The sequence below is a fragment of the Oncorhynchus clarkii genome, chromosome 8, assembly GCF_045791955.1.
Source record: "Oncorhynchus clarkii lewisi isolate Uvic-CL-2024 chromosome 8, UVic_Ocla_1.0, whole genome shotgun sequence".
NCBI classification, from domain to species: domain Eukaryota; kingdom Metazoa; phylum Chordata; class Actinopteri; order Salmoniformes; family Salmonidae; genus Oncorhynchus; species Oncorhynchus clarkii.
The window spans coordinates 23,658,292-23,671,202 of record NC_092154.1 but is presented as its reverse complement, the minus strand read 5'-3'; the positions used below and the strand labels follow the sequence as shown (position 1 = coordinate 23,671,202).

At 42.0% G+C, this 12,911-nt stretch overlaps 1 protein-coding gene across 2 annotated transcripts in view; it reads left to right on the top strand.

Moving 5' to 3' along the window:
• Positions 1–9,311, top strand: part of LOC139415141 (taxilin beta a) — a 29,405-nt gene extending 20,094 nt beyond the window's left edge. The window contains exons 6-10 of one of the 2 annotated variants that reach the window (XM_071162998.1): positions 4,965–5,084; positions 5,512–5,586; positions 7,605–7,697; positions 7,908–8,003; positions 8,086–9,311. In XM_071162998.1, the coding sequence (XP_071019099.1) occupies positions 4,965–5,084; positions 5,512–5,586; positions 7,605–7,697; positions 7,908–8,003; positions 8,086–8,967 (1,266 nt within the window). In that variant the 3' untranslated portion in view covers positions 8,968–9,311. Of the gene's footprint in view, positions 1–4,964; positions 5,085–5,398; positions 5,474–5,511; positions 5,587–7,604; positions 7,698–7,907; positions 8,004–8,085 lie in introns of both variants that reach the window. The other variant, XM_071162997.1, reaches the window with a different exon arrangement.
• Positions 9,312–12,911: the final 3,600 nt, after the last annotated feature.

The window sequence follows — 12,911 nt, the reverse complement described above, 5'->3', positions numbered from 1 at the left end:
ATGTGGGTATGTGCATGTACAGTTGAAGTCGGAAGTTGACATACACTTAGGTTGGAGTCATTAAAACTTGTTTTTCAACTCCTCCACAAATTTCTTGTTAACAAACTATAGTTTTGGAAAGACAGCTGGGACATCTACTTTGGGCATGACACAAGTAATTTTATCAACAATTGTTTACAGACAGATTATTTCACTTATAATTCACTGTATCACAATTCCAGTGGGTCAGAATTTTACATACACTAAGTTGACTGTGCCTTTAAACAGCTTGGAAAATTCCAGAAAATAACGTCATGGCTTTAGAAGCTTCTGATAGGCTAATTGACATCATTTGAGTGAATTGGAGGTGTACCTGTGGATGTTTTTCAAGGCCTACCTTCAAACTCAGTGCCTCTTTGCTTGACATAATGGGAAAATCAAAAGAAATCAGCCAAGACCTCAGAAAAAACTGTAGACCTTCACAAGTCTGGTTCATCCTTGGGAGTAATTTCCAAAAGCCTGAAGTTACCACGTTCATCTGTACAAACAATAATACGCAAGTATTAACACCATCAGACAGCCGTCATACCGCTCAGAAAGGAGACGCGATCTGTCTCCTAGAGAGGAATGTACTTTGGTGCGAAAAGTGCAAATCAACAGCAAAGGACCTTGTGAAGATGCTGGAGGAAATAGATACAAAAGTATCTCTATCCACAGTAAAACGAGTCCTGGATCGACATGGGGCGGCAGGGTAGCCTAGTGGTTAGAGCGTTGGACTAGTAACCGTAAGGTTGCAAGTTCAAACCCCCGAGCTGACAAGGTCGTTCTGCCCCTGAACAGGCAGTTAACCCACTGTTCCTAGGCCGTCATTGAAAATAAGAATTTGTTCTTAACTGACTTGCCTAGTTAAATAAAGGTAAAATTTTAAAAAATATACCTGAAAGGCTGCTCATCAAGAAAGAAGCCACTGCTCAAAAACCGCAATTAAAAAAGCCAGACTACAGTTTGCAACTGCACATGGGGACAATGATCAAACTTTTTGGAGAAATGGTAAGTAGGAGTGGTATACAGAAGATTTGGCAAATTTTGGTAAAAGACCAAGTCCATATTATGGCAAATAGTCCATCATTACTTTAAGACATGAAGTCATCATGAACTTTGAAAGTTTCTTCAAGTGCAGTCGCAAAAACCATCAAGCGCAGTGATGAAACTGACTCTCATGAGGATCGACACAGGAAAGGAAGATGCAGATGATAGGTTCATTCGATTTACCAGTCTCAGAAATGGCAGCCCAAATAAATGCTTCACAGAGTTCAAGTAACAGACACATCAATATCAACTGTTCAGAGGAGACTGTGTGAATCAGGCCTTCATGATCGAATTGCTGCAAAGAAAACACTACTAAAGGACACCAATAAGAAGAAGAGACTTGCTTGGGCCAAGAAACACAAGCAATGGACATTAGACCAGTGGAAATCTGTCTTTTGGTCTGAAGAGTCAGAATTTGAGATTTTTGGTTCCAACCACCATGTCTTTGTGAGACGCAGAGTGGGTGAACAGATGATCTCCGCATGTGTGGTTCCCACCGTGAAGCAAGAAGGAGGAGGTGTGAAGGTGTGGGGGTGCTTTGCTGGTCATACTGTCGGTGATTTTATCAGACCTCAGGATAAGACCCAGATGCAGACAGTTCAGAGTAACAGAAGTTTATTACAAAAAAGGGGGCAGGCAAACGACAGGTCAATGGCAGGCAGAGGTCAGTAATCCAGGGCAGTGTCACAAGGTACAGAACAGCAGGCAGGCTCAGGGTCAGGACAGGCATAATGGTAAAAACCGGGAAAACGAGAAAACTGGGGTACGGGAAAAACGCTGATACGCTTGACGAGACAAGACGAACTGGCAACAGACAAACAGAGAGCACAGGTATGAATATACAGGGGATAATGGAGCAGATGGGCGACACCTGGAGGGGTTGGAGACAACCACAAAGACAGGTGAAACATATCAAGGTGTGTCAGATTTATTTAGAATTCAAGGCACACTTAATCAGCATAGCTACCACAGCATTCTGCAGCGATTCGCCATCCCATCTGGTTTGCTCTTAGTGGGACTATTTGTTTTTCAACAGGACAATGACCCAAAACACACCTCCAGGCTGTGCAAAGGCTATTTAACCAAGAAAGAGAGTTGTGCAGTGCTGCATCAGATGACCTGGCCTCCTCAATCACCCGACCTCAACCCAAATTAGATGGTTTGGGTTGAGTTGGACTGCAGAGTGAAGGAAAAGCAGCCAACAAGTGCTCAGGATATGTGGGAACTCCTTCAAAAGCATTCCTCATGAAGCTGGTTGAGTGAATGCCAAGAGTGTGAAAAGCTGTCATCAAGGCAAAGGGTGGCTACTTTGAAGAATCCAAAATATATTTTGATTTGATTAACACCTTTTTGGTTACTACATGATTAATTTGTGTTATTTCATGATGTCTTCAATATTATTCTACAATGTAGCAAATAGTACAAAAAAAGAAAAACCCTTGAATGAGTAGGTGTGTCCAAACTTTTGATTGGTACTGTATAACTGCCTTATTTTGGACCTTAGGAAGAGTAGCTGCTGCCTTGGCAGGATCCATAACAAATACAATATAACACATCAGAAAGGAAAGGACAAGCCTGAAGTGACATACAAAAGCCAGGATCTGCCATGCAGTTGGTTGCCACTGAGGCTGCTGCTGCTTTTGCTGCTCACATACACAGCTGGGAATGGTGTGTAAAAAAACATCATGATTTAAATGTCCTATTTATTTTTTGTTGTTTTTTTACTGGTGGAGTTTCTAGTAATTTGTCTCAAGTGCCATCTGCTGGTTGTAGTCAGCATAAACACTTAAGAGGCAGCGTGCCAGAAAGAGATGTGATTATTTGACATCCAAATAACATCTAATGTGTCCTATTAAAATAAGTGATTAGAACCACACATTGCAATAATGAACAAGCCATTCTGACATCAGCAGTTGCATAAAATGGACACAAGTTGACATTTGATAGTTGGCTAAATGCTGAGATGGATTCATTTCCAGATGGACATTAAATGTTCTCCTTTTGGCAGAGAAATTGTGGATTATTCCACACTGTTTACACATATGGCTATTTGCCATAGTAAAGAAAATACACTGAACAACAATATAAACGCAACATGTAAAGTGTTGGTCCCATGTTTCATGAGCTGAAAAAATGTATTCCATAAATGCTCCATACACACAAAAAGCTTATTTCTTATTTATGTCCCTGTTAATGAGCATTTATCCTTAGACAAAATAATCCATCCACCTGACAGGTATGGCATATCAAGAAGCTGATTAAAACAGCATGATCATTACACAGGTGCACCTTGTGCTAGGGACAATAAAAGGCCACTTTAAAATGTGCAGTTTTGTCACAACACAATGCCACAGCGCTGGTTTCAAGTTTTGAGGGAATGTGCAATTGGCATGCTGACTGCAAGAATGTCCACCAGCGCTGTTGCCAGAGAATTTAATGTTAATTTCTCTACCCTGCCTCCCGGGTGGCGCAGTGGTCTAAGGCACTGCATCACAGTGCTAGCTGTGCCACCAGAGATTCTGGGTTTGAGCCCAGGCTCTGTTGCAGCTGGCCGCGACCGGGAGGCCCATGGGGCAGTGCACAATTGGCCCAGCTACGTCTGGGTTAGGGAGGGTTTGGTCGGCAGGAATATCCTTGTCTCATTGCGCACTAGCGACTCCTGTGTTGGGCTGGGCACAGTGCACACTGACCAGGTCGCCAGGTGTACGGTGTTTCCTCTGACACATTGGTGCGGCTGGCTACCGGGTTGGATGTGCATTGTGTCAAGAAGCAGTGCGGCTAGGTTGGGTCGTGTTTTTGAGGATGTATGGCTCTCGACCTTCGCCTCTCCCGAGTCTGTACAGGAGTTGCAGCGATGAGACAAGACTGTAACTGCCAATTGGATACCATGAAATTGGGGGGGGGGGGGGAATATAAAAAATCTCTACCCTAAGCTGCCTCCAATGTTGTTTTAGAAAATTTGGAAGTACGTCCATCCGGCCTCACAACTGCAGACCACATACCAGCCCAGGACCTCCACATCCGGCTTCTTCACCTGTGGGATTGTCTGAGGGGGTTGTGGAGGGGAGCTGAGGAGTATTTATGTCTGTAATAAAACCCTTTTGTGGGGAAAAACTAATTCTGATTGGCTGGCCCTGGCTACCCAATGGGTGGGCCTGAATGCCAAGTGGTCCCCCATGGCTGCACCCCCGCATACTCATGTGAAGTCCATAGATTAGGGCCTAATTTATTTATTTCAATTGACTGATTTCCTTATATGAACTGTAACTCAGTCACATTATTGAAATTGTTATATTTTTGTGCAGTATAGATTAGTCTCATGAGTAAAAATAAATAATATCTATAGAAACAATTGTTTATCCTAATTGAACTAATCTGGGGTCAGTTTTCTTATCAGAATTTGTGCCCTGATAATAATAATCCCTTTATGAGAGGGTTGTATGAAAAAGTATGAAAATATATGCACTCACTACTGTAAGTCGCTCTGGATAAGAGTGTCTGCTAAAATCACAAATGTAAATGTAATCCTGAAAAAGACCATACTTAAAAAATATATATAATAAGGCTTTTGCATTTGTCCTCCTGTTAATTGTGAAACTGTAATTCAAGTCCCAGGTTTTATGAGTTCTCCACCCACTATTTTGTCTGTTTTCTCAGGCATCATAAAACGTGTCTGAACTTTCCAATGAAATACTGTGCGCAAACAACAATGGCCTTAATTACTTTTCAAGGCACATGTTAATGACAATTTCTCATAGACAGACAGGATGGCAGTGGTGGTTTTAGAGAAATGTATCCTAATGGATGGATTCATAACCTGTACAGAATGTCTTAGAAGCCCTTCTTAAAACTAAGTGTCTAATCTAGTGTGTCATCTCACCTTGTCTATCACTCAGAGCTTGGAGAAGATCTTCAAGCACCACGACCTGCAGCAGAAGCTGTCTGATACCAAACTGGAGCAAGCTAATGCACAGCTGCAGGAGGCCGAGGAGAAGCACAAGAGAGAAAAGGAATATGTGAGTCACTGTACTTACATTTTTTGTCATTCAGCAGACGCTGTTATCCAGAGCAAGTGCATCCATTTTCAGATGGGTCCCCCATGGGAATCAAACCCACAATGCTGGCGTTTCAAGTGCAATGTGTTACCAACTGAGCCACATAGGAGCACAATTTTTACTGACCTTACCCACAAAGTACTGTAAAGCAATGTAAATATAGTTGAGTAACTTTTGTCTAATAGACAGTATTAAGTTTAAAACCAATCATGTTTGTTGTGCATTTGATGCTCACAGAAATGAGTATTGTAACCATCCACTGTCTCTGTTGTTAGCTACTTAGGGAGGCAATTGACAAAACAAAGAAATGCTACACATTGAAGGAGCAAGAGTTGCAGTTGAAGAAAAAGGTAAATGTGTGCTTTACGTGTGTTTTGTTTTTAACCAGTTACTGGTACATGCAGCTGAGTGGAAACTACAAGCTAAACTTCTGAGAGAGCAAGAGACTGTCATGCAGGCTCAGGTGAATATATCCAATGTGGTGCCAAACACCCTTATTCACTACATTTATTTCAGGGCTAAGTATGAAAGGCAAGTCCAATCCTACCATTAAGGTCCTCTGGATTGCTCCATGTGTGTTAAAGACAACTAATATTTCAGTATATACTGTATTAAGTTAATTTGGATCTATAGTAATGTTTTTCAATATCCTCACCTGGCAAAAGTGACCATCAAAAATTAGATTCTCCTCTCATAACTAGGCTATATGGCTTGATGTACTTGGTACTTGATATGAAAGGAAAATTTGTCAGCTGTACTGTACAGAGCAGCCATAATTCCCATGATAGCAGCAGGCAAGAGAAACTCCCTCTTCCTGAACCAACAGGATGACACAGCAGCATGGGAATATTAAAAAATGTGATGCAATGCCACACAGTACCACATACTCCAGTATCATTGATCATTAAATTATAGAATTATGATACAATTGGAATTGCTATGTTTATTGGATATGGCACAATTATTGTATGGGTGCAAGCAAATTATACAATGAAATTAGTTGGTCTGACGCACAAAGATAAATGCTTCCCTGCTGGATTCAGAAATTATAGCTGACAGTTGATATGGTTATAATTAATTGCAGAGAAACCTTGCCATTATTTAAAGCCTTGTGTTTTCTCAGTAGAAACATTACCCTGACTCCCAAATGACAAAGTAACAATAAAACAAATTATGTTAATACTGTATTTCAGTACCTATATAATCATGACACAAGGCGAGACCCAGATGCAGACACAGGAGGCAGTATTTATTAATCCAATAGGGGAAGGCAAGAGAATGGTCGTGGACAGGCAAAAGGGTCAAAACCAGATCAGAATCCAAAAGGTACCGAAGGGCAGGCAGAATAAAGGTCAGGGCAGGCAGGATGATCAGGCAGGCTGGAAAGTAGTCCAGAGTCAGGCAGGGGTCAAAACCAGGAAGACTATCAAAAGAGAATAGCAAAAGGAGTACGGGAAAAACACACTGTTTGACTTGACTAACATACAAGACGAACTGGCACAGAGAGACAGGAAACACAGGGATAAATACACTGGGGGAAATAAGCGACACCTGGAGGGGGTGGAAACAATCACAGGAACAGGTGAAACAGATCAGGGCGTGACAATATGATTCATCATGTATTTGTACCAGGCCATGTCATATTTCCAATCCAATTAACTAGGAATGTCAACCTTATTTGTCTCTACGATACCAGGCGTAGATTTAGATCACACAAGGAAACGGCCAAAGCAGTGCAGCCAGCAAGAAAAATCTATTTGAAAGACGTGAGGCAGAAACTGATCTGTATCAAGTGAGCTTTTCTGAAATACAACACATAACCAAGCAAATGCCTTTCCTCTTTTATAGTGCATGTCAAATCAGTTGTTTTGCTTTTGTTCCAAAACAGTAACTCTCAAATAAAGACGGTTGATCTCAACGGGATTGCTAGCAGATAGACAGGTTTGAATACGGGAGACTGGCGGTGTGTGCGATGTGGTTTCCCCTGAGGGCCTCCGGAGATTAGCCTGTTAACTCTAGCTGGACCGACTGCCACTGAAACATTTATAGAGCCGCTCATTAACATAGCTCTGCCAACACTGAGCAGAGGACTGCTAAAGGGAAGCCCAGGGAGGCCGCCTGGCCAGCTGAGTGTAGAGCATTCACACCGAGGGCCCTAGGACTTGGAATGCAATGCTCTGTAATTAGGCCCTGAAGCAATGAAGAAACCAGGCAAGGCATACCAACAATGCGTGACCTTGTTTGTCAGGGAAAATATACATATTTGAGTCAGTCGTGAATGACTAAATGTTTGGTTAAACCGGCTGGCTCTTCCTCTCACCACACCTCATCTCCCTCTAAAGTATAACAAATTTGTTTCTGGGTCAAATAAGGTTCAAAGCATAGATCTGATTGTTCATGAGGTGAATAGATGCATATGAATGCTACATGTGAAATCAATTTCTGGAGTTCTCTCCTGACTGTCCCTCTGTTTTTCTGCAGCTTGCTCTGTACTCCCAGAAGTTTGAAGAGTTCCAGACTACGTTGTCTAAGAGCAACGATGTGTACGCCAGCTTCAAAAATGAAATGGAGAAGGTCTGTGGCATCCTTAAAATAAAATCATCCTTCCTTTAAATGTACTGTTTATTTTTAGGGCCAAGTGCATGGAGGTAACATAAGGTCGACATAATTCTGAAATGAGAAAACAGCTTTATGTTGGAGGGACTGTTTTCTATATTAATCATATTCAGAATGATGGTTACATTTTCAGATACGTTTTAACCCAACAAACATTTTGCTTCATAGATGACAAAGAAGATGAAAAAACTTGATAAAGAGTCGAATGTTTGGAAGACCAGATTTGAGAGCACTAACAAGGCTCTCTCGGAGATGATTGAAGAGGTAAATACTCATCTATAACACATGCAATAGTGTTAGACTTTATTCAAATGCGCTACAACAAGTTAGACTCTCTTTTCCACAGAGGACTGTGAAGGAGAATGAGTATGAGATGTTCGTCGTGAAGATTGACAAGCTGGAGAGGCTCTGCCGAGCACTCCAGGATGAGAGGAAGATCCTGTACTCCAAGATCAAAGGCATTCGCCAAACGCCTGACGCCACCGAGGGGACACCCAAGGACGAGACACAGGAGGTGGCCACTGAACCAGTCCACAGCCTCATGGACATAGTTGAGGAGCCAGAGATGACAGAGGAGATGGCCCGTCTGAGGGCTGAGCAGAACAGGCTGGCGGAGTTCGCAGCCTCCCTACTGGCCCCGTCTACAGGAGACGATGATGACGATGACTCTGACAGCGAGGAAGAGCCAGAGTCTACAGAACCTGCTGAGGCCCAGAAGATCCCTGAACCAACAAAGGCCCCAGTACAGGTAGTGGTAGAGGCACCAGCACATGCAAAGGAACCAGAACCAACATATGCAGATACACCAGCACAGGCTCCAGCACAAGTAGAGGCACCAGCGCAGGCTCCAGCACAGGCTCCAGCACAAGTAGAGGCACCAGCACAGGCTCCAGCAGAGGCAGAGGCACCAACACAAGTAGAGGATCCAGCAGAGGCTCCAGCACAGGCTCCAGCACAAGTAGAGGCACCAGCACAGGCTCCAACACAGGTAGAGGCTCCAGCACAGGCAGAGGCACCAGCACAAGCTCCAGCACAGGCTCCAGCACAAGTAGAGGTACCAGCACAGGCTCCAGCACAAGCTCCAGCACAGGTAGAGGTACCAGCACAGGTGGAGGCACCAGCACAGGCAGAGATGGCTGCCCCAGTCCAGCCAGAGACCCCAAAACAGCCAGAGCCCTCCGCCAAGAAGCAGACGCCAAAAAAGAAGAATGCAATTAAGACTAGCTGAACCGACGAATGTGTCATTTTGTGAGCGTTAGAACTATAGTCCCTGTGCCTCGTGTTATGGTTGAGTTGAGATATCCAATCCAACTTGGTTTGTCTATATACTGTTTTATCTGAAGTGGTGTGCAGTAGAAGTATGTTTAAGTCGTATACCAGATGAGGACAGACAGAGATTTACTGCATAACCAAAGAATAGGTAGAAAGGTTATTCAGGACAATGCACCCTCAAAACTTTCCAATGCCGAATGTTGCCTTGCGCAAATAGCATCAGAACAGTCACTGTCTTTTTTGACTTTTTCCATCTGAACCCCTATAATGTAACTTCAATAAATATCTAATTGTAGACTATGTAGACATGCCTGTGCTCTTTGGAATGTATTGCTTAGACCCATCACACTGTTTTACGCAATATACATCTCATATCCAACCTTATATGACCAAATATTGCAAGATGGACCCATATATCTAGATAAAGGCCTGATATTGATTCCAAGTCCCTTTTTATTTTGACTAATGTCTTATCTATATGGATTGTTAACTATTTGCTTAAAAGTTAACTGGCCAGTCATTCACAATGATTTAGAGATGGATCCTTACAGTAGTTTCCATGGCAACACTCCCCCCATCTGGTGCACATTTCCTTTTTTAACACAATCTGTATCAGACAGTCTCTATCCACAAAGTGGGTTGTTATGGCCTGGCCGTGGTCGGTCTGTGTTCTGGCAAAATAACTGAGTTACACAAACTCTCCTCCACCAAGGACACAACAGGACATTAGACTGACAGGCACTGAGTCGCCATAGCAACGCCATCTGCGACTCCGTTGAGGACAGCACTAATGTATGAGTGATAATAATAGTGCAGAGGACCATGGGTTTTTAATAAATACAGATCAGTGTTGAGTGCCACAGGGAAAACAAATTAGACTTGCTACCGATCCCTGTGAATATCATGTTTATGTTCTGGATTGTATTACTGGTTGAGCAGATTGCACACCAAAAATGGAAAACAATTTATACTGTTATGAACTAGAGTAAAGGACAAAAGGACCTAGCTGTCACTTAATGAAGAAACTGACAATGTCATAAAGTATCATCATATTACCACCAACCTATAGGAATCATCAGTCAGCAGGCAGAAAGAGACCCTGCAAACATACAAATTGGTAGGGAAACAGGCTACACGTAATTCCAAAACCTGTTTCAAGAAGAGTATGGCAGAGGTTCTTCAAAGCTTTCCGGTCACAGTTATATTTCACTTCATTGTTGTGGCCACCAGATGGGGCCTTTGAAACCCATTCAAAATTTCACCAAAACACTCATACTGACATTCCTCTCATTTTTTAATCCCATGCTGGATTGATACAGTATGTCTAGAAACACTCACATCAACTTTAACAGTCTTGGGAAAATGTTGGTGGAATAAATTAATTGCATACCTCATATTTTAGGAGAGTTTGCACTTCATACAGTCAGAATCTTAGAGATTAATGTATCTACCAACAGCCTATATAATTAATTTTAGCCTGAAGGGTGAATATTAAAATAGGTATCCACTTTTTTTACAGCCCCAGACACCACATGTTCATGTTGCCCATGCCAAATATTTAGTCATAACATTTTTTATAACCTTTATTTAACTACGCAAGTCAGTTAAGAACACATTCTTAATTACAATGACGGCTAACTGCCTTGTTCAGGGGTAGAAAGTCATATTTTTACATTGCCAGCCGGGGATTCGATCCAGCAACCTTTCGGTTACTGGCCCAACGGCTCTAACCACTGGCCCAACGGCTCTCAGGCTGGCCCCCTTTTCCTGACTTTAGATATCGGATAAAAGATATCCCCTAAACCCGCTTCATCAGCAGTTATTGACAGTGAAGTGAGAGCAGGGAGTCTGGGTTCGGTTCACTCACATGGAAACTGAACGAGATAGTGGAACATGGGCTGCTTTCAGTACGTGTTTACGTTCTGAGATGTTCAATTGAACGAGAAAGTTGCTGTACTGAACGACCAGTTGAAAAAAGTGCGAGGGGTTGGCTTGTCGAACGCTGTCAGCATGGCCATTGCCCTTTAAATACGTCTTGCTTTGCTTCTAGCCACAACCACCAAACAGGAGCAAACTTCCCTCAAAATCGTTTCAAGAATTTACAAGAACGTGTTGGGGAAACGTGTTGTTCTGAACAAACCGTTCTGCAACGTAGCAAACGTTCATGCGAACTGAACGCACCTATGGATGAAGTCTTAATTAAACCGCACACTCGGAAATGTCCGACTTCAAGACAACTGGGAACTCGCAGAAAAAAAACATCTCCGACTGGGGAAAAATAATTGTACCTTCTTTTTTTGAGTTCCCAGTTGTCCTGAAAGCACCAACCAGTATGACATTTTACACCGTACGTCTTCGCGGATTAGAGATTAATATTTTCCCAAAAATCTGCCAAATTGCAATACCGGGAAGTCCCAGGAAATACCGTAAAAAATAGAAGTGCCAATTTAACGTTTAAACCAAGATAAGGTCACACTCAATGTTCTCCCAAAATAAGATTGTCGCTGCTCCACATTGCCTTCTTGGCTGCGCAACTGTGTAAAGATTTCACAGCAAGTGAAACTGTGATTTAGTAATGATTAATTGATTAATTAACTAACTTTGATCGCAAATGACATTGTGAATTTCAAAAGGCCGTTCAACATCCAGAGCGTTATGTTCCTCAATTAATTAATCACATTTCACCAGTAGGCCTAGGATAGCTCGACACAGAGCGCACCCCGAGAAGGCCACAGCATTGTCGAATCATACAAACCTTGTAACGGCATTTAAACAAAAGTAAAATGGCCAAAGTTCCTAAACTTGCTAGATAACCTCCAACGAATGACATATATACTATTTGGTTATACAGATAGTATATCAGATCATGAATAACGGGGAGATGGAAAGCAAATTGTTTAAATATCAAGGTATCTTAACGGGGACTAACTCGTAAAATAAATATCCAAATATACTCTCATATAGTTTGTTGATCACACATTCTCCACCGGAGCTCTCATATCGGCAACAATACGAGACAGCGCAGAGAAGCAGGGGACATGTTATAGCTGTGTTTTGACATGCATAGCCCAGACGTGCTTTGATAATGCAACCTATGGGTTACAGAATAAAGTTACGAATTTTCATGCGAGACAGGAGTCAAGATTTTGCGTTTCAGTGGGATTGGGACGATAGGAAAATAGCCTAGGGTATATATATGGCTACTACGTGAGTCAATAGATAAATAATACACTTGATTTAGGATACATTATTGCATGCTAAATGTTTCTAATCAATGATAGATGAGAAAACAAATAAATGAGCTACCACTTCCACTTGTCCAGCCAGTGATCAATTAACCAAATATACAGACAGATATTCGATGAATCAAAATCGATTGATTGGTTGATTATCAGACAAGTCACGCTTTTGGTCGGGAGCAGGACAGGCTACAACGCGAGTGAAGAGCAAAACCCACTTGTATAACAAGCTAGCTAAATGTTCTGATCAGCTAATATGTGAGCAAACTACAATAAAGATGATCATTAGCACTCACCTCAACACAGCTAACATTTCCCCAGCCTAATTGTTACCAAATATCCAAACGGAGATTCAGTGAAAACGAAGATCTGACGTTGATTGATTTATCTAGAGAAGTCCCCCACGCTTGTCTCAAAACAGTGTGATGGTGCTGTCCCAATCAAAAGGGTTACAGTTACAGTTCATATAAGGAAATCAGTTAATTTAAATAAATTCATTAGGCCCTAATCTATGGATTTCACATGACTGGGAATACAGATATGCATATTTATTTATTTTATTTCACCTTTATTTAACCAGGTAGGCTAGTTATTAAGAACAAGTTCTCATTTGCAACTGTGACCTGGCCAAGATAAAGCAAAGCATTGTGACACAGACAAC